Source organism: Magnolia sinica, chromosome 10 (genome assembly GCF_029962835.1).
Source record: "Magnolia sinica isolate HGM2019 chromosome 10, MsV1, whole genome shotgun sequence".
In the NCBI taxonomy this organism is placed as follows: domain Eukaryota; kingdom Viridiplantae; phylum Streptophyta; class Magnoliopsida; order Magnoliales; family Magnoliaceae; genus Magnolia; species Magnolia sinica.
This window is the reverse complement of record NC_080582.1, coordinates 30,267,696-30,287,879: the sequence shown is the minus strand read 5'-3', so window position 1 is coordinate 30,287,879 and position 20,184 is coordinate 30,267,696. Positions and strand designations below refer to the sequence as shown.

Below are 20,184 nucleotides of genomic sequence, written 5' to 3'. Positions count from 1 at the left end.
TGTTTGGGTAGATGCATACCAAGTAGAAGGGTGCGAGCAACTTCAAGAAGATGACGATTATTTCGTTCGGCAATACCATTTTGTTGAGGAGTGCGAGCACATGATGTCCTAGATAAAATACCACGTTCCTGCAAGAAGGACAGAAAGGCAGTAGACATGTTTTCTCCCCCATTATCAGAATGGAGGGATTTGATGAAACAATGAAATTGAGTACACACTTCATGATAAAACACTTTAAACGCATCAAACACTTCACTTTTAGATTTCAAAAGATAAATCCAAGTCATGCGGGAATAATCATCAATAAAGGTAACAAAATATCTAAATCCAAAAGTCGAGGTAACCGGAGCTGGTCCCCAAACATCCGAGTGAACCAGAAGAAAAGGTGAGATTTCTTCCCAGAAGAGCTAGGAGGAAACGTAGCACGATGATGTTTAGACAATTCATAAATATCACAGCATAATGGTTTAGTGACAGGTAAGGAGGGAAACAAAAGTCTCAATCTAGCAATGGATGGGTGGCCTAAGCGGCAATGCCACCGAGTCATGGACTCTTGATCTAGAGAAAAGGTACTAGAAACGGCAACAGGTGTATCATCGAGAAGATAAACGCCTCCTCGCTCATGCCCCCCACCAATCACTCTCTTCGTCTGTAGGTCCTGAAACAAACAATAAGAAGGAAAGAAGGTGATTGAACAATTGAGTGATTTAGTAAGAGAGCTAACAGACAATAAGTTTAATGGAAAGCGAGGCACATGCAATACGGAGGACAAAGACAAGGAAGAAGAGAGAGGGATGGAACCAATCCCAGAGATGGGAGATTGGGTTCCATCTGTGATTGTGACATGCTGAGTGGGAGAAGAAGAAGAATAAGAAGAAAAGAATTGCAACTTACCAGTCATATGGGAGGAAGCTCCAGAGTCGATGACCCAGGAGGTAGGAGAGGATGACGCAAGAAAGGCGGTACCTGACTGGGCCGAAGCTGCGTGAGAAGGCTCAGGAATATCCCGAATGTGAAGCCGCATAAGGGCATCATATGCCGCCCGAGAAATAATAAGAGTCTCCCCTGAAGTAGACTGCTCAGCTGTCGGGGTGGAAGACTGTGTCTCAGAAGCAACAGTGGAAGCAACAAAAGTAGCGGCATACGTAGGACGACCATGTAGCTGCCAGCAATAATCAATAGTGTGATTAGTTCCACCGCAATGTGAACAAATGCGGGAACCATCACGTCCTCGTCCATGTCCACCACGACCACGAATACTACGGCCGCTGCGACTGCGATCTCCCTCGCGGCCTCTACCATGACCACCAAAACCAGAAATGCGCCCTGAGCTCAAGGATGGTGCCCGAAGACCAAGGGAGGACTGATCGCCAATAAGATGTGCCGAACGCTCGGGTGGCACAAATGAATGAGAAGGAAGAGTAGAGATCATAGCACGCTGACACATGGCATAGACCGTCGTCAATGGGAGAAGAGGATCCTGCATGACAACCTGATCGCGAACGTGAAGATAATCAGAACTCAACCCAGCGAGGAACTGCATGATACGAGTATCATCCCGTTGCTTATGAGCATGTTCATGATCCTCTTTACATTTGGAAGGAAGAGGCTGATACATATCCAACTCATCCCACATACCCCGAAGCATCGAATAGTAGTCTTTTAAGGATCTGGAGTTTTGTTGAAACCGACCAATTTCTTGAATAAGCTGGAATACCCGTGAAAAATTCTGAGATTCCGAGAACATATCATGAAGCGTATCCCAAATGCCTTTAGCCGAGGATAAAAACATCACTGAGTGGCTAATCGAGGAATCCATGCTATTCAACAACCATGCAATAATTTGATAATTCTCCTTTGTCCAAGACTTGTAGGTAACATCTATAGAGCTTGGGGAATCATCCAAAATATACGACAACTTGTCATGGGCTCCTAAAAATACTTTTACAGATTGTGCCCATTGAAGATAGTTGTCACCATTCAACTTAATGGAGGTAATCTGCAAAGGGTTGGATTCAAGAGATCCTATGCCAAGAGATGAGGGCCCTTTGTTAGCCATAATAGAGTCCAAGAGAAATAAACCTATGCCAAGAGACCCCCTATGCCAAGAAAGATTGATTCAAACAACTCTATCTCACTCAATCCTTCAACATAACAAGAGATAAACCTCAAACAAATATCAATCATCCAAAATACCATGAAACGCAGTCAAATAGGGCCTGACCGAGTGAAAAACGGCCCAGCCGCACGCCTATTTGAGGTTAAAAACCTCTCAAACATTGATCTTAAGTAAAAAATCCACCATGGATAGCTTGGGAGGAAGATTTCGGTCCATCTTGAGCAAAGAAACCGAAGAAAAGCTTATCGATTTGAGGTAGATCGAAGAAAAACGGAATCTGGAATCAATTTTTGAATTTCTCTATTTCGCCCAAAATACCATGAAATGAGGTCCAATAAATTCTGAAAAAATCATGACAAATCTTCTAAAATCAAGATCTATCAAACCCCTAAACTTTTAGCTCAAACAGAGCCCATGCGTCCGTACAACGCTGACGTCAGCCGTACGGCTGCTGACGTCAGGAAGGTGACGTGTCGCCTCTCAACCTGTTGGATGCGGAATGTCTGGAACTTTGCTTTGATACCAAGTAGAGAAGGATTTGATGAGGATAATGTGAAGAAGAGATGAGAATATTGAGAGAGAAGGAGGAGGAGAGTTTGGGAGAGATGATGTGTTAGGCTTGCTTGCCCTAACACATAATATTTTATTATGATAAAGTATATAGTACACTGCAGGGGAATAGGGAAGTGTGCACATGCACTTACACTAAAAGGACACACAATAAATACAATACACTAGCATTCTCTATATGAAGATGAGGTGCCGAATTCTCCCTCCAACCTTGATCTGAAAAAAAAATAATAGAGAAAATATTGGATTTTTTTATTTTTTCTAAATTTATGCTGCTTGTCAAGAGAGCTGGGTAATAATATTGCTGAAAGTATTGATACATGGCATTATTGTACTCGACAGGGTGGCGATATCTTGCCGACATTGATACACAAAAATATATCACTTAGATATTGGCGACCCGGAAACAATATGACAATGGTGTTTTGGTATCGCCAACTTGGCGATACTGATAATTTCAGTGATATTATCGGTAATATCTCTGAAACATGGAATACTGTGCCTGTTAATCATTACACAGATTGGAACCAGAATTCATTAATTGACATAGGGCCCTATCAGAGGTCTTCTCAATAGAGATTTCATGGATCATTAAAGAAATGGGAAGGTTGGTCACGGGCTTTATGCATAATGGCCTTCAAATACACTACAAAGCCATTCAGGTTTAAGTATATGGAAATATAAAGTTGAAAGGTAAACTTAATACTATGTAGTACAATTAACTGTCTGTCCTACATAATTCGACTCATGAGTCATGATGTTGATGCATATATGTTCATTAACAAACACATGTATGCTCATGCAATGCTGCATATGTAAATACGTATGTATAATGCATCTCTATGTAGACCAATGCACTTGTGATATGCACCCTCAGTTTTCCGGGCAAGGAAATGTAGAAATCTTTTGCCATGCCATTAATTCCTAAAGCATGTATAGCATTATTTATTCTTGTCATCTCATTAATCTTTCCATCATCTTTTTTTGATTGCCACTGAGTTGTTTGAAATAGTCATATCATCAATAATCTTCCCTCGTGCAAATTTAAGTGTCACACTGGCTCATGCCATGTTCCTTGTGTTGTCAGGTCAACATGCTCAAAGAGAGGAATAAGCTTTATGGAGCTATAAAGTTTGTTGACATAAGTTCAAAGGACTACTCTCCAGAGGAGAATCAAGGACTCGAATATGAGACTGTATGGCATCATGAAACTCATATATCTGCTTAAATCAATCATCCTTATCTCCTTCTTGCCCATATCATGCAAGCTGCTGGGACCAAACTAAAACGGAAAAGCATATGGATAATGGATTTTGTTGTATATGTTTATGCTTTATTGAAATTACATTTGACCTAGCATTAGTTCTGTGTCACTAAGTATTTGTAAAATGTCACAAGTTACGAATAACTTCGTTCCTAAAAGCATGGTTGCTTTGCCAGCATTTATCTCCACATATTGATAGGAAATGTGTTACATTCATTTACTCAAATGATGGCATCCTTGAACCTTCAAATTTCAAGAATATTTAGGGAATTCTAGAAGAAAGAATTATATAAATAACACATGAATTGTGATATTGATAAACTTATTTCAATTTGCCTAAGATGTGGCCATCTGTTGCAGACCGAGCATGATGATTGCCACCTTTCTTATTACATTCTAGTACAATTTTGATTAAAATGCGCCTTTGAATTGGTAACTTCTGTTGAAATGAGATCAATGGGCACTCATTAGTGAACTCATGGTTCTCTCTCTCTCTCTCTACCAAAATTTTATTGAACAGAAAAAAGAGGATGACAGGGCATCATCCAATATATAAAGCAGGAAAACACCCTACACCCCTACAATAAGCCCAAAAGTTCCCCGTGTATAAAGATAGATTTGCCCCATTTGATTACAAGGTGCTTAGCTTTGAGGAGAGCCAGTGACCATATCACAAAATATCCAGTCGTTACATTCTTTCCACACCGACCATAAGTTACATAACATGATAGCATATATATAGGTGCCATAGAGTCTTCCTTCTCTTACAAGTTACAAGCCGTTCCAACTCTGTGCCATGCATGTTAAAACTCCCCTATAGATTGTGGCCTCACCCATTTTGCACCAGGTAGAGAGAAATTCCACCAAATGGATTGTGCAAACGCATAGTGCATGAGTAGGTAGTTCACCAAAGTGGCCTCTTGAAGAGACAAGGGGCAACCATTGTTGATGAAGAGACCTCTCTTCTTGAGGTTGTTTGTCATTAACACCTTTTTTTACCTTGCCCACTAGCCAAGTAAAAGAAAGAACATGAGGAGGGCCTATGCATTTCCAATGAGGCTGATGTGGTCCACTACTATTAAGGGATTGGTCCTCTTCTTGAGGTTTATGATGATTGTTTTTTTACATGCTGTTGCCGTTTATCTTTATTTATATCCTTTGTGTGATATACATTCCGACCATTTGATCTTATGAGAAATGGGTTCACTCACCTTGGCTTTGTAGGAGGCGATGTACCAATAGGTTACTGTTTCAGTTACCATCCATTCGAGATTGGATGCTGACATGGCTTAGCAATAGCGAAATTTGATACTAGTATCAAACACTGGATCATCTCCACCACTGTTGTTGTCATCATCATTGTCGTTGCTTTCTCCTAGCTATTTGATTAGTTGTATGAACCTTTTCTTGCCAAAAATTATCATTCAAGGCCCCGTCTTTGGTAAGCGAAGAAGCCTTCATATATTTTCTCGCCACATCTGTTAAATTTCTTTCTAGGTCTTCCTCTTGTCCTCCTTTTAGGCCCTTCTACCATACCAGGGCTCTCTCAGGTTTTCTTAGCACATGGCCTAACCATCTCAGTTAGCTCCTGTTCTTGAGTTGGGGCTACCCTCAGGTTGCTTCAAATGACCTCTTTCTTGGTTCTATTCTTCCTTGTCTTCCCAAACATCCTTCTCAAAATTTTCATCTCCACAAGAGGTCATCCTTTCCTTATGTTGCATTGTAATTGCCAAACACTTCCTCATATAACATATCCAGTTTAATAGTTTTCTTGTAAAATTTTTCCCAAGTTTCATCAACATGTAACTATCACATAATGCTCCAATAAAGTTATGCCTCCACTTCATCTGACTAGCTCTAACTCGATTGGAAATAACCTCCCTTACATTCCTTCCTTTCGACTTGCCATCAATTTTAGTTGAAGCCTAATTGAAGTTGGATAGTAACATAAAGTTATTGGTCATTGTCACTTTTGATCAACACCTTGTTGTTAGACCAATTCGAATCTAAAAAGAGGAGGAAATAATAATAAATGGAGATGTATCGTTTGGGAAAATTGGCTTAACTCTCAATGTGAGAGAGCATTCCATTATAATTAGACAAAACTCACTACTTACATCCTTATCTCTTCTCGTAAAATAGTAACATACAACACCCTACATAAGATTACTAGGGTTTTTCTACGTTACTTGGATATCTTACATGTATGGTAGTTTGCAGGACTACAACAAGCATCTCTTCAGTAGTCTCCCTCAAGCTAAAGCATAGATGTCAATCCTGCCCAACCAAGCCTTCAGAACAGACTTGGTGAACACATTTGCCAACCGTTCAATGTATTTGATTTATGGAGTCGTAATTTCTTTTGTAGCTTCTCATGGAAGAAGTGACAATCAACTTTGATGTGTCTAGTTTGTTCGGAAAACTGGATGCATAGAGGTGTGATGGCCACTTGTTTGTCATATCCTATTTCCATCGGCTCCTAAATAGGAAAACCTAAGTCAGTCATCAACCTTTTTAGCCACATTAACTCATACATTGTGTGGGCCATAGCTTGATATTCCGCCTCCACATTTGATTGAACCGCAACTATTTTCTTTTTGCTTTTCGAAGTAACCAAATTTTTGCATAATGTCGCTAACAATCTAACTATAATCTAATGTATACCTCTTTGTCAAGTCCTTGGTTTAAGCAACTTCATCGTACGCTAGTTCATCTTCTCATTCATCCACCCAAGTCCTTGTATTGGATGCAAGTCACGCAACAAATCCTCCCTAATCTCCTCGTGCACAATCCGCTCCTCCTAACCTCAAAATGCAATAGCTCCTTCATTTGCACCTTCACATCCCTTAGAACATTAAGGCAATCCTTCATGTTCTGATACCCTCCCAAAATGCTCCGTTAGTCGGGACACCTCACTCCTTGATACATGCAAACATTGATTACACTCTGACCTATATCTGTTTTCTTCAAACGATTTCCCATGTTGCTAGCTAATGTCAGGTTGCGTTCCTACCAATATTTTAGACTATAGGAACAATGAGAGAACATAATAAGAACATTAGGAATCACAAGTAATATTTTTTTTTTTTTTTTTTTTTTGTATTTTAAATTTATTTTAATTAATGAAATATTTACAAAATTCCAAATAAATTAATGTTTTTTCGATACACAAATATGTAATGGTCTTCCCATTACATATTTATCATATACTAGTTAATAAGAAAATTTCAAAATTTTTTTTTCTAGAAAGACTAGATTAATAAATATGATTTTAGTGTGCTAATTTAGTATAAATAATTCACTAATTTATACAATTTGTATCTATATTTCTATGTTTTTTAAACATACATTTTTGTTAATTTTTTAATTAATATTTTTCTGAGAAAAACAAAGTGTGGTCAATTTATAGATTTGCATGGACTCTTTTGCAAATTAAAGATTTAAACAAAATGAATTTCTAGTCATTTTCGTTATTTATAATTAAAATACATTTTTTTGGGGAATAAAATAGTGGCCAATTTTTCTATACTAGAATTGCATTTTAAAGGGTGAACATGGACTAAATTCTAATTTCCTCAATTTCTTCCCTTTTCATCTTCAAAATCAAAGGATCTTGCTTCAAATCCTGCCAATGCATGAAATAATACGTGGATATGGATTTACAATTGCTTTGTTACTAATTTATTCAATAAATGAATTTAAGCTAACATAAAATAGTTTTCTAACTGAGTGGGTTCAGGTTTGTTCCACCCTTGAATTGCGATTTTCCCACCAAATCATATTTTGATGTGAAACAATTCCAATGGAGTTGTCTAAACACATGAACGCACAAAACCCCCAAAAAAATCTGAGGCAAAATAGGGTTATTTCAAATTTTTTTTTTTGGGTGAAATTTTTTGATACGTTGTCGAATTTTGCATGTTTAGGGAAATATCGTTGATACATGTGAGATATAACATGCGTAGATCGATACTATTTATCTATATAAAGAACCGTTTCACAGTATATCACAATATCAATATCATCATGCTATGCTTTTGCCAATGCATCTGTTTTCTGTATCTCACTGCTGCGGTACCAATAGCATCGGTTGATATTGGCTGATATAATTGCTACATAGAACACCACTTTGAGATGGTACGAGATTTTTGTTGGTTATCAAGTAAACTTAGCTACTTGAAGACGAAGAGAGCCACTAGGTCACAAGACATACCTTAGAAAATTGCCATGCCATTGCACAAGGGTCAAGACCTAAGAGAACCTTCTCATATTATTCTATTGTTCCCAAAGCTTGTTCATCATGCCTTAACATGGTACTAACTTAACAGCTTCATGTTATGAAACTGGATAATCCTTTCTAATGTTGATCAAATCTTACAAAAAAAATGACAGCAACTATATTTAAATAGTACACCAAACGTTCTTGATTCCTTACTCATCAAAATTGGTACACATCACAGACCCCTGGACACTTAACTTCATCATCGTTGTTATTGTAGTAAATCATGTGAATGGAGAAAAAGAGAAGATGAGAGAGAAACAAAGACCCCCCCCCCCCCCTCCCAACACACACACACACACACACACAATGTACAATGACAAGTGTAGTTTTCTCACTTAAAGTTATTATAGTACAATAGCCCATGGGCCTATAACTAAATCCAAACACATGGTTAGGCCAAAAAGCAAAACCCAAGCATATGAGAACTAAGATTGGTCCACACAGCTATGCAAGATGCATGTGTGGACCCTGGAAAGGCCATCATCACTCTCCCTCAAGCTAGATCATATATATCATGTATGCTCGTCTTGACAAAGAATCAATTTAGATGTCACGACTTAAAGCCTTTGTAAACATGCTGCCACTTGATCTTGTGACTTGACGAACGACATACATATTTCCTTGCTAGTGACCTTCTCTCCGATGAAGTGACAATATTCTTCAATGTGCTTGGTTCTTTCATGATAGACCTGATTGTTTGTGATATGAGTCACAACTTGATTATCAAAGTACAATCTCATAGCAGTATCAACTGAACCTGAGCTTGCACATTAATGTCTTCAAACAAATGAGTTCACATGTCGTATGGGCCATTGCTTTGTATTCTACTTCTGCACTTGACCATGCAACTAACCTTTGCTTTTTTGCTTTTCTGTCTAACTAGATAACCTCCAACGAAGGTACAATAACCTATGTTAGACCGCCTATCAGACGGGGAGCCGGCCCAATCAGCATCATAATATCTTTCTACTCGTAAATGTCAATTTCGTTTATAGAGAATACCACAGTAAGGTGCTCCCTTTAAATATCTGGGGATGCAAAGCACAACCTCCTTATGGTAAGTACAAGGAGTTGCATGAACTGACTAACTACATTGACTGAATAAGTGACATTTGGTCGTATAGTTGTCAAGTAAATTAGTTTTCCAACAAGTTTGCGATACCTTCCTGAATCATCGAATGGTTCTCCTTGATCTGTAGTTAGCTTCTGATTTATATCCATGGGAGTTTCAATGGGCTTGATTCTTAGAAGACCAGTCTCCTTTAGTAAATCCAACACATACTTCCGCTATGACAAATTAATTCCCATCATTAATCTTTTAACCTCAATACCCAAAAAATATTCAAGATAAGCTAAATCTTTGGTGATGCTTCTGTAAAAACTTCTTCAACTCAGAAATACCTGCACTATTACTTCCAGTAATGATGATATCATTTACATACACAATTAGCACAATGGCACCTGCCTCACTATCACTGCAGAAAGATAGAATGGTTAGCCTGGCTACTTTTCATGCCCAACTTAAGCACCACCTTTTAAAAAATATCGAACCAAGCTTGGAGAGATTGTTTTAAACCTTAGATTGATTTTTTCAAGAGGTGTACTTTGTCAGACTCCCCCTAAGCAACAATGTCAGGCGGTTGCTCCATATAGACTTCTTCAACAAGTTTTCCATGAAGAAAGACATTCTTCACATCAAGTTGATACAACGGCCAATTGAGATTTGCAATAATAGAAATTACAAAGCGTACAACCTGAAGATTGGTTAAAAGAGAGAAAGTCTCTCAGTAGTCAACTCCTAAGGTCTAAGAATATCTTTTTGCAACCAGACGAGTTTTAAATGATCTGCCGATCTATCAGGGTTATATTTGACTGTATACACTCATTTGTACTCAACATGTTTTCCTACAGGTAACTGAAATGGTATCAAAGTTTGTTTTGATGAAGAGCAACCATTTTCTCCTCTATAGCTTGTTTCTCACTATTGAGAGCTTCTTAGAAAGAGTGAGGAATAGACACAAATTACAAAGACAAAGCAAATTTTCAAAATGAAGGTGATAAGCCATCAAAGGAAACAAAGTTAGATATAAGATGTTGAGTACAAGAACGTACACCCTTACGAATAGTGATGAGCAAATCACCTTCAATCAAAGGCTCTAGGAAAGACTGGAGAATGATCTTTAGTTGAAGGCACTAGGAAAGACTTCAGAGAATATTCTTCAATCGGGATATAAGGATTGATAGAGGGCATGTTGGTAGGCACAACATCTTCTCTTTTGGAATGTCTTGAGTAGACCTGCAAGGGTGGTTCTAAACGTTGTATAAGATGCTTCTCCATGGATGAAGTTGTCTGCTACAATAGGGAGATTAATAGAACTTTCTTCGAATTACAATGATCGTCCTCCCTCAGAGAAGTATGGAGTATGTTCAAAGAATGTAACATCGGCTGACACATAACGTCTACGAATAATTGGATTATAACACTTGTAACCCTGCTGAGTAAAAAAATAACTAAGAAACACACATTTCACAACTTTTGGTTCAAATTTGTTAGAAACATAGTCAAACTGATGCCCGAACAAAAAAAAGGAGACTTTCCACCTATGACTGATCGCATTCGGTTTATCAAATAACATTCAGTTAAAACTGCATTACTCCAAAATTTTTTGGAACCTTCATATTTAACAATAATGCCCTAGTGACCTCAAGTAAAATTTGATTTTTATGCTCTACTACAAACGATTTTCATGCTCTATTATATTATATTGTGGTGTGTGTGCATACGAAGTTTGGTGAATGATGCCATGTGATAGGAGATGGGAGTTAAATTCATTTTATACATATTCCCTGGCATATCTGACCTTAGAATACACATCTTAGCATTAAGAGTTTGTACATGCATATGATTTTTATTATTTATTTATTTATTTATTATTTTTTTAAACAAGTGAACACCTTAGAATGATCCTTCATCAAATAAACTATATTATTCTAGAGCAATCATCTTCAAAGATAAGAAAATATTTAAAATCAGATAAACTGGAAACATGCATTGAGCCCCAAATATCAGAATGTATTAAATAAGACAATTTGTCACTTACTTTACCCTCATGAGTGAGGAATGACTCTCTATGATGCTTGCTTTGCTCATAAGCCCATGCTCTAGCCAAGAGATATAAGACAACGAGGGGACAATACTCTTTAAACTATCTAAGGAAGGATGACTGAGCCTGATATGCCACTGATAAGGAGAGACTTTAGCCCATAATGTAATTTCATCCTTCGATATTCGACTATTGAAGTATAGAGCCCATTCATTTCATGACTTCCTCTAATTATCCTCCTTGTCTTTAGATCTTGAAATTCACAATATGAGGGATAGAATTTGATAGAACAATTTAAAGGTTTGGTTAATTAGTTTACTAACAATAAACCTAAATGAAACTTAGGAATGTGCAATACTGGTGATAATGAAAGAGTTGGAGTAGGATGAATAGTACCCATCCTAGATGCACTAGTTGAAGTACCATCAGCTAATGTTATGGAAGAAACAAGTGAAAATTGGAGTAATTGATATAACACACTATGCACATTGGTCATGTGATCGGAAGCACCATAATCAATTACCCAAGGAACATTCTCAAAAGAAGTGAAACAAGCTATACTTGACTGGGCAAAAGTAGTTGTGGAGGATGCAGCCTGGGTGGAATGATGTTTTAGAAGCTTGGCATGCTCTTCCTTTGATATAGTGGCTATGTCACTTGAGGTACTTGGCTCAGTGTGGATGGAGGTAGACTTGGAGGCATAACCCTCTGAACCATCATCCGATGAGCGAACCTAATTTGTTGAAGCTAGTCTTCCAACAAGATCATAACATGTGTCAACTGTATGATTAGTGAGGCCACAATGTGTACATTGTTGATTACCACGACCATGGCTACGTCCACCACCAAAATTTGTGCCACGACCATGGCTACTACCAAACCATTCACCATGACTATGGTTGCCTTGGCTCCCTCATCTCTACTAGACGCAGAGATAATTGCATACCAATCGGATGAGGATGAAGCTTGTAGATTCATATTGGTTATATGTTGAACTCTGGTGAGTGCCTCTTTGATAGATGGAATTTCATTGCCTCAAAGGATCTGCACTCTTATAGGCTTAAACTCATAGCAGAGGCCCGAAAGGAATTTAACAACACTAAATTCCTCTCTACTGTTGTATAGTCTCATAATCCGTCAACAATGAGTAATACACATTTAGTTCTTCCCATATGCCTTATAAGGCAGAGCAATACTCTCCCACACTCTTATCTCCCTCCTGGAAGTATAAAATGTTCTGAAATAATTCATAAATGTGGGTCAAGTTCTTCTCATTTGAAAACGTTTCCTTCAAGTTTTTCCGACTTCTTTGCAGCCCTGTGAAGAAGATGACATTCGCAATGATATGTGGTTCCATACTGTACCGCAATAAACACTAATATGAGCATCTTCAACCACCCAGTCTTCATACTCTATTGAAGTTTCTGCAGGTTTGGGGGGAAGTTAACTACCTTTTCTATTCCCAGAAGAAAGACTTCTATAGTCGTGGCCCATTACAGGTAATTTGCTCCATCAAGCTTCATTGATGTGGTTTGCATAGTCATCGACTCAAATGGACACATATTATTAGTTCGTGGCTCACTCTTGACCTCCATATTTCATAAATTAAGAAACTTAAACCAACAAAGGGAAGAACTTTCAACTTAATCTTACCACAAACTTCCAGGATGATACGAATCCATGAACAGAATCAATTAGGACTTTATTTGTATTATGGCTTTCATTCATGCACCTGATCTTCAATCACGACCATTTAAAACCTCATGCACAACTCGTCTTTAAATCTGACCTTTGCCTTCAAATCGAACTGGTAATCGAACTCTCGACAATCAATGGTCCACTTTGACCCATCACAGTGGTAGAAAATAAAACTTGACCTTACATACCTTCATAGGACATGATTACAAAACCCACCAAGTGGTGGTGCAACAAGAGAATTCATTTAACGTAGATTAGCCCCAAACACATTAGGGTTTCACCACAAGAGGAAAAAAGAAGAATGGATGGGAGAAAGAGAGAAACAAGGTACCGGATCAATCATGCTCTAATACCATGTAATAAATCATGTAGAAAAGGGAGAAAAAGAAAAGATATGAGAGACAACAAGGAAGAGGGGAGAGGACATCACTGCCCCGCTGCTGCATTTATTAAGTTAGAGCTTCACTAAAAGGTGTACAATAACAAGTATACTTCTCTCTCTTAAAAGTTATTACAGTATAGTTTTAGGCCCAACCAAACTCAAACACACGTTTAGGCCTAGAAACAAAACCCAAGCACATGAGAACCAAGAATGATCCACATGGCCACACAAGTGACATGTGTGGACCCTGGAAAGGCCATCAACAATTATTATTATATTTTTGATAAATTTTAAAACGAAAAAATAATTTGTTTTAGGTTTTCTTATTATTGCTATTCTTCTAGAAGTTGAATTATCCTATTTAAGGCCAAGTATAACATTTAGATTTATTGGTGAAATGGGCTTCTAGAAGTCATGTCCAACATCCCATTTCTGTGTTCCGTTCATTAGTTACTATTTGTGGTGCACAATTTCGTGGAATGTAGGTAGTGGTTATGATCTTTTCGATAGAAAAGAAGGAATAGTGTGTATTTTTCGTTGGGGATTTCCTGGAATAAATCGTTGCATACATGCCAATGTCCAAGTTAGATAATCGATATCATATCAATAGTATCTCAAAATTCTTCCTTGGCACATGCTAATAGGAAGTAGGTTATCTTACCAATGGACAAAAAGTCACTGAATACTTGACCGAGCATGTCCTCGTAGGATTGGTACAAATGCACAAATAATAATAAATATTTGTTGATAACTTCACTTTTCACATGCGATTGTGAACAAATAATGGTTGATCTAGATATTATAATTTTTTTTAACACCGTCTACTGATGTGTTCCTATAAGGAATGATGTGTAATCATGTTGTTGAATGAGTAATCTCCACTGCTAATCTGTTGAATGAGCATTTTGTTAGTACTGTATTCAAGACGAAAAACTCATTTTTGGTTTAGGTTATGGGGCGAATTCATGCAATCCTTTCTGATGGAACTGTGGTCAAAGATGTTGATGTATGCCATTCAAACCTGTCTATTGCCATTGTTTTCTCATTCAAATATAGAACTAGTAGGACTGGTAGTGTTCCTTTCTTTATGTTATCTAGTTTTTTCTCATGTATTTGTTAATTGGTAAGTTGTATATTGCTATTGTTGTTTCATATTAGTTCATTGGGTTTTTATTCATTATTTATTGTAGAATATATTTGAGACCTCCATGTATTCCGCATAGAGATATCAGTGAGAATTTGAACTCCTAGTTTGAGTAGGTTTCACAACTATGAAATGGTATAATAGGGGGGAACAGACCGGATAAAGACTGTTGGTTAAATTTCAATGAATAGGCATATATTCCGTGATGCGCAGAGTTTGGTTGCAAGGATGTTCGATGGTATCAGTGCCAAGATGATTGAATGGGTATCCATCTCATCGAGTTTCAAAGGAAATCTGGCAAGGAACTCTCATCATCATTGGAAGTTTTAGGATACATGTATTTTCTTATATGCTTGAGCGCTTACTGCTGCTCTCTACTAAGCAGCTTGTTTAATATGGATCAGTGGGGGTTGTTTTCATTTTTAAGTGTTGCAAGCTGTTTTTCTGGCCATTTCCCCCCTCTTTAATGAAATCCTGTTATCAGTTTCAGATTTTTTTTTTCGATCTGAAATAAAAAGAAAATGAATCGCCACTAGCCACAAATCTCAGAATCTATGGTAGGCTAGAAATTGTGTCCTAACAACCCAAAGGTTAGGCTTATAGATTTGATTGAAAAAATCCCATATGGTTTATCATTTCCAAAAGATTTTGGGTAAAGGCCTTATTTATGGAGAAGGAAGGTGTTAGACAACTTCTCAGCCCATACATATGTACAGTCTCTACTTGACAGGAATCCAAAATTTTTGGGGTTAGAGCTTTAAGCAAAAATCCTTGAACTCAAAGTGATAATAAAAGAAATAAACAAGTAAGAATTAAGGTGTAGGACAAGGGAAATGTAGCAAGATAAATTTACAAAAACGCTGTCGTGAACTTTTTCAATTCTCTATGGAGAGACTTGGTTCGAGATTTAGGGAGGAAAGAAGAACATCAAAACCCTCCCAACCATAAAGGTCGAGAAGCCCTTTCTCAGAACCCGTAGGATTGAGGCTCTCCTTACAGATGCCTTTTCTTATCTTACATGCAATCATACCACAGTGGCTTTTTTTATACCACAATGGGTACTCGAACCCATGACCTCATGTTGAAACTCTTGTGAGTCTACCATTGAGGCTAAATAGAAGATTGTTGGAGCTCCTAGATCCTCTTAACCTGCTCTTTTTCTCTTAATGTCTTTGTTATTCCTCTACTCTTTTCTCACAAGCATATGGACAAATCTCATTCTCAACAATTTCTCGACATGGGGATTTCTCAGGAGATTTTTATGTTTATTTTGAATATTATCAGGAGAATCTTGCTGAAAAAATATTAAAAAATATTTATGATAAGTTCATAAATACTTTAAAAATTTTAAAATATGGGAAAAATAAATTAACCTGAACTTTTAAGTATTTATTTTGTTAAAATTGTTTTACTTTGTGAGAAATAAAAACTACTGAGATTTTGAAAATATTGCAATATTCTTTTGATAATGTCATTTAATGAATTTTCCACGAGAATATTGAGAGATTCTCAAAATCTCGGCGATATTTTTCACAATGCTCACAAGGATGGGTTTCTAAAAGAAAATAGACTTTTTATATTTTTTAGTGAAGGGGTAAGGTGAGAGAGAGGGAGAAGGGGTACAATACTAAGGAGTGTAGAGAGGGTACATAGGGATGCATGTAACAACTCCATAGGACCTTACGGTAGGTTTCTTGGTAGTTTGGGCAAAGGTGCATCGTGACACATGTCCTTTCATAAAGGGGGGATGGGGGGGTATAAAAGTAGTGGTGGTTAGGTACTTGTTTTTGGCAAAGAGAGGGGGATGCATGACACTTTTCTGTAAGGGGGACACGTGACAAAATGGCAAAAGGTAACTCATGGCAAAAAGACAAAATGACTCATGGCCAAAAAAAAAAAGAAAAAGTGACATATGGCACAAAGACAAAGGGCGATGCATAACAACAAGACTGATGGAGACGCATGGCTAAAGGTTAGAAGGAGAAGCAAAATATTCTTCTACAAGTGTTTCCGTCTGTTTTGTATTATTTATACCCCAAGGTAACTAAGGGCTCATTTGGCATCTCTACTCTAATTCAATAAGAGCTTCTTCTTTTTTTTTTTTTTTTTTTTAATAAGAACTATTCTAATAAGTTCTTTTTGTTCTAGCTCCTATTTTAAATAAGCTTGTTTGGTAAAATCACTTTTTCAAGTCCAAAAAGAGCTCTTATTTGAAATAAGCACGTTTGGTAAAACCTTCAAATAAGAGCTTTTTTAAGGGTTAGTTGATGTCATTTTTAAAGATTACAACAATTCTATTATGAGAGCAATTCAAAGGGTTGTTTTGGTGGATCTCACCGTAGATGAACGATGCCCCAAATGACAAAAGAATGGATAATTACAATCTCCGTATTTTAAGACATTTGTGCCATCTATTATGTCATACATTAGATGTGGATCAACCATCATATGAAGCCTACCTTTGATGTGGACCGTCCATTGTCTGAGCCAAACTTTCAAAGTGGGCTGTCCATCATACAAGGCCCGTCTTGGATGTGGACCATTCATCATAAGGGGCCTGCCTTGATGTAGGTCATCCATCATGTGGGGGCCCACCATCAATGCTAATTGTCCTTTATGTGGGGCTCTTCAATGGCCACTACCCACCACCCATTACATGGGGTCTGCATTTGATGTGTCCACAGTGTGGGCCCTGCTTTCGAAGTGGATTGTCCATCACGTGGGGACCACTTTTGATATCCACCATTCATTGCGTGGGGCACACCTTTTATGTGGATCATCCATCATGTGGCCCACTTTGGATATGCGTCATCCATCATGCGAGACCTTGGATATGGACTGTGGGCCCTGCCTTCGAAGTGGATTGTCCATCACGTGGGGACCACTTTTGATATCCACCATTCATTGCGTGGGGCACACCTTTTATGTGGATCATCCATCATGTGGCCCACTTTGGATATGCGTCATCCATCATGCGAGACCTTGGATATGGGCTGTCCATTAGGTGGGGCCCACATGATGTGGATTGTCCTTTATGAGGGGCCACACTTTGATGTAGGCCATCCACCGTGTGAAGCCCACTCCGTCCATTATGTGGGCCATTCATTGTGTGGGGCCCCACCTTCAATATGGGTCATTCATCATGTGGGCATACCTTTGATGTCAACCGACCATCATGTGGGCCCACCTTCAATGACCATCATCCATCATGTGGGTCCCACCTTTGATGCAGACTGCCCATCAAATGGGACCCACTTGATGTGAATGTTCCGTCATGCTAGGCCACACTTTGATGCAGACCATCTATCATGTGGGGCCCACCTTTGATGTGAACCATTCATTACATGGGCCCACCTTGATGTGGGCCCCACGTTCAATATGAGTCGTTCATCATGAGGGGCCCACCTTTGATGTCCACCATCCATCGTGTATATCCCACCTTTGTTGTGGAACGTCCATCTTGTGGGGCCCAACCTTCAATATGGGTCATTCATCATGTGGCCCACCTTTAATGTCAACCTTCCATCATGTGGTCCCACATTCAACTTCCATCCATCATGTGGACCCCACCTTGATGTGGATGGTGTGGATCGTCCATCATGTGGGGGGACTCTTTGATGTAAGCCATCCATCATGTGGCGCTCGCCTTTGATGTGACCGTGCATTATGTGGGCCTGCCTTTGATGTGTACCATTCATCATGTGAGGCCCACCTTCAATATGGGTTGTTCATCGTGTGGGCCTACCTCAAAGAAATTTTAAAGAGGAGAAGAGGGTAAGATGGGAATTACTTGAAAAGTTTGAGGACAAACTTGTCTAAAAATTAGTCCAAAATGTCTACCCACGTAAGCCAAATAAGCTCTATTTCAAAAAGTAACCCCTCCCCAACTTACAAAATCGGAGCTTATTTGCTACTTTCTAAACAAATAAGCACTCTGATTAGAGAGAGAGAGAGAGAGAGAGAGAGAGAGAGAGAGAGAGAGAGAGAGAGAGAGAGAGAGAGAGAGAGAGAGAGAGTTATTTGTGGAGATACCAACTGTGCTAGATCAACATGTTGGGAGTATTTCTTCTAAGTTATACCAAATTTCCTTTGCATTCTTTAAAAATAACAGTACGCGGGTGAATTTAGGCCGCATGGAATGAAGGGGCCATGATGCCACAGTCAGTTTGTCACTTTCCCAATCAGCATGGGATGGATCATTTGTGACAGGCTCCTTTTTGTTCCTGGTTATATAACCTAGTTTCCTTTTGCTTCCTGCATACATTTTGGCAGATTGAGATTACCTTACAGAATTCCTTTCACTCAGTGGTAGTAATCACTAGGCCTAGATGGTCGTGGTGACTATACCCAGCAGGAGTCATCTTTTCTTTTGTAAAGGGATTTTTACCACAAAATTCCTCAGAAATTAGGATTTTACCAAATAAACTTCCGTGAACTGAAATGCTACGAAAGTACTTTTTAGCGATGAAATTACTGTAATGCCCACTGTATACTTTTTCCTTAGTGGTAAAGTAGAGAATTGTGGGGCCCACATGATATTTGTATGATATCCAATCCATCCAATAGATGTAATCCACCATGATATTTAGAAGAACCAACAATTTGGTCGATCAAAACAGTAAGCTGAGCCACACCTTTAAAAATAATAGGCACTACTTAAAAACATCAAAATGCATGTAAAGGCTATCTGGTTATTTGATAAGAAATATTTTTGGTTTGTGAGATCATCATGGTTGGGTACATATGTTTGACAGATTGGATGTCATACACATACCATGTGGGCCCCCAAAGTTTTCTAACTTCATTACTTTTTAAAGAAAAAAATAGATGAGGACACTTTGGCACATTGCAATTATACATCTCATGGGCATCGATTTATTTACACTATGTAGGGAATTGATTTGTATTCGTTCTATTTAAAATGTGACTAACCTTCAAGACTGTTTACGTTGATCATGCCCTTCATAGAAACTTGTCTAAATGTGTTGGTTGAAAGCTTTTGCAGGCATTTAGAAGATTATATGAGGAAATTGGTCTTGGATGGGTTTAAACTATTACAAAATATGAGCCTGTAAGCCTTCTTATCATTGCATGCACTAAGTTGACAGATTCAAACACCAAGTCACACTTGTCGTATCAGGCAAAATTATGTGCAATATTAACATTTTTACCGCGTGCAAAAGCATAACTTGGTATTGCTCTGTAGCTGAAAGTTGATCACATGTTATGATACCTTGTTCTACATCCACATTTCTAGGAAAGGGTGAAGCCATGAATTTAAGTATCTTTTAAGAAATTCAATTTTTTTCTTGAACTCATTTTTTTTTTGAGTGATGCGAAAAATACATCTTTCCCAACATCGAGATTCATCATCATTTGTCATCACCACCATCACAACCTCATCCCAGCTATTTGGGTTAGGACTTAAAAGGGGCTGCATTATGTTGACAGGCTACCCACCTGATATCAGCACTCCTTTACCTGGGTTTAGGTCTGGCTGGCAAAATGCTACTGCACAGAGTATCCAGTTTTACCTTTAACATAATAACTTCGACATGAAACAAAATGCATCTGGATAATCAGACAATGTGTATGAAGAATGGATACCGAAGTGATCATGG

General features: G+C 38.2%; 1 protein-coding gene across 3 annotated transcripts in view; it reads left to right on the top strand.

The window, feature by feature from the left end:
* Window positions 1-20,184, top strand: part of LOC131258259 (uncharacterized protein At5g50100, chloroplastic) — a 124,489-nt gene that overhangs the window by 20,534 nt on the left and 83,771 nt on the right. For 2 of the 3 annotated variants that reach the window (XM_058259454.1, XM_058259457.1), the window contains exons 3-4: window positions 3,777-3,884; window positions 14,369-14,425. In XM_058259454.1, the coding sequence (XP_058115437.1) occupies window positions 3,777-3,884; window positions 14,369-14,425 (165 nt within the window). The remainder of the gene's footprint in view (window positions 1-3,776; window positions 3,885-14,368; window positions 14,426-20,184) is intronic. The other variant, XM_058259456.1, reaches the window with a different exon arrangement.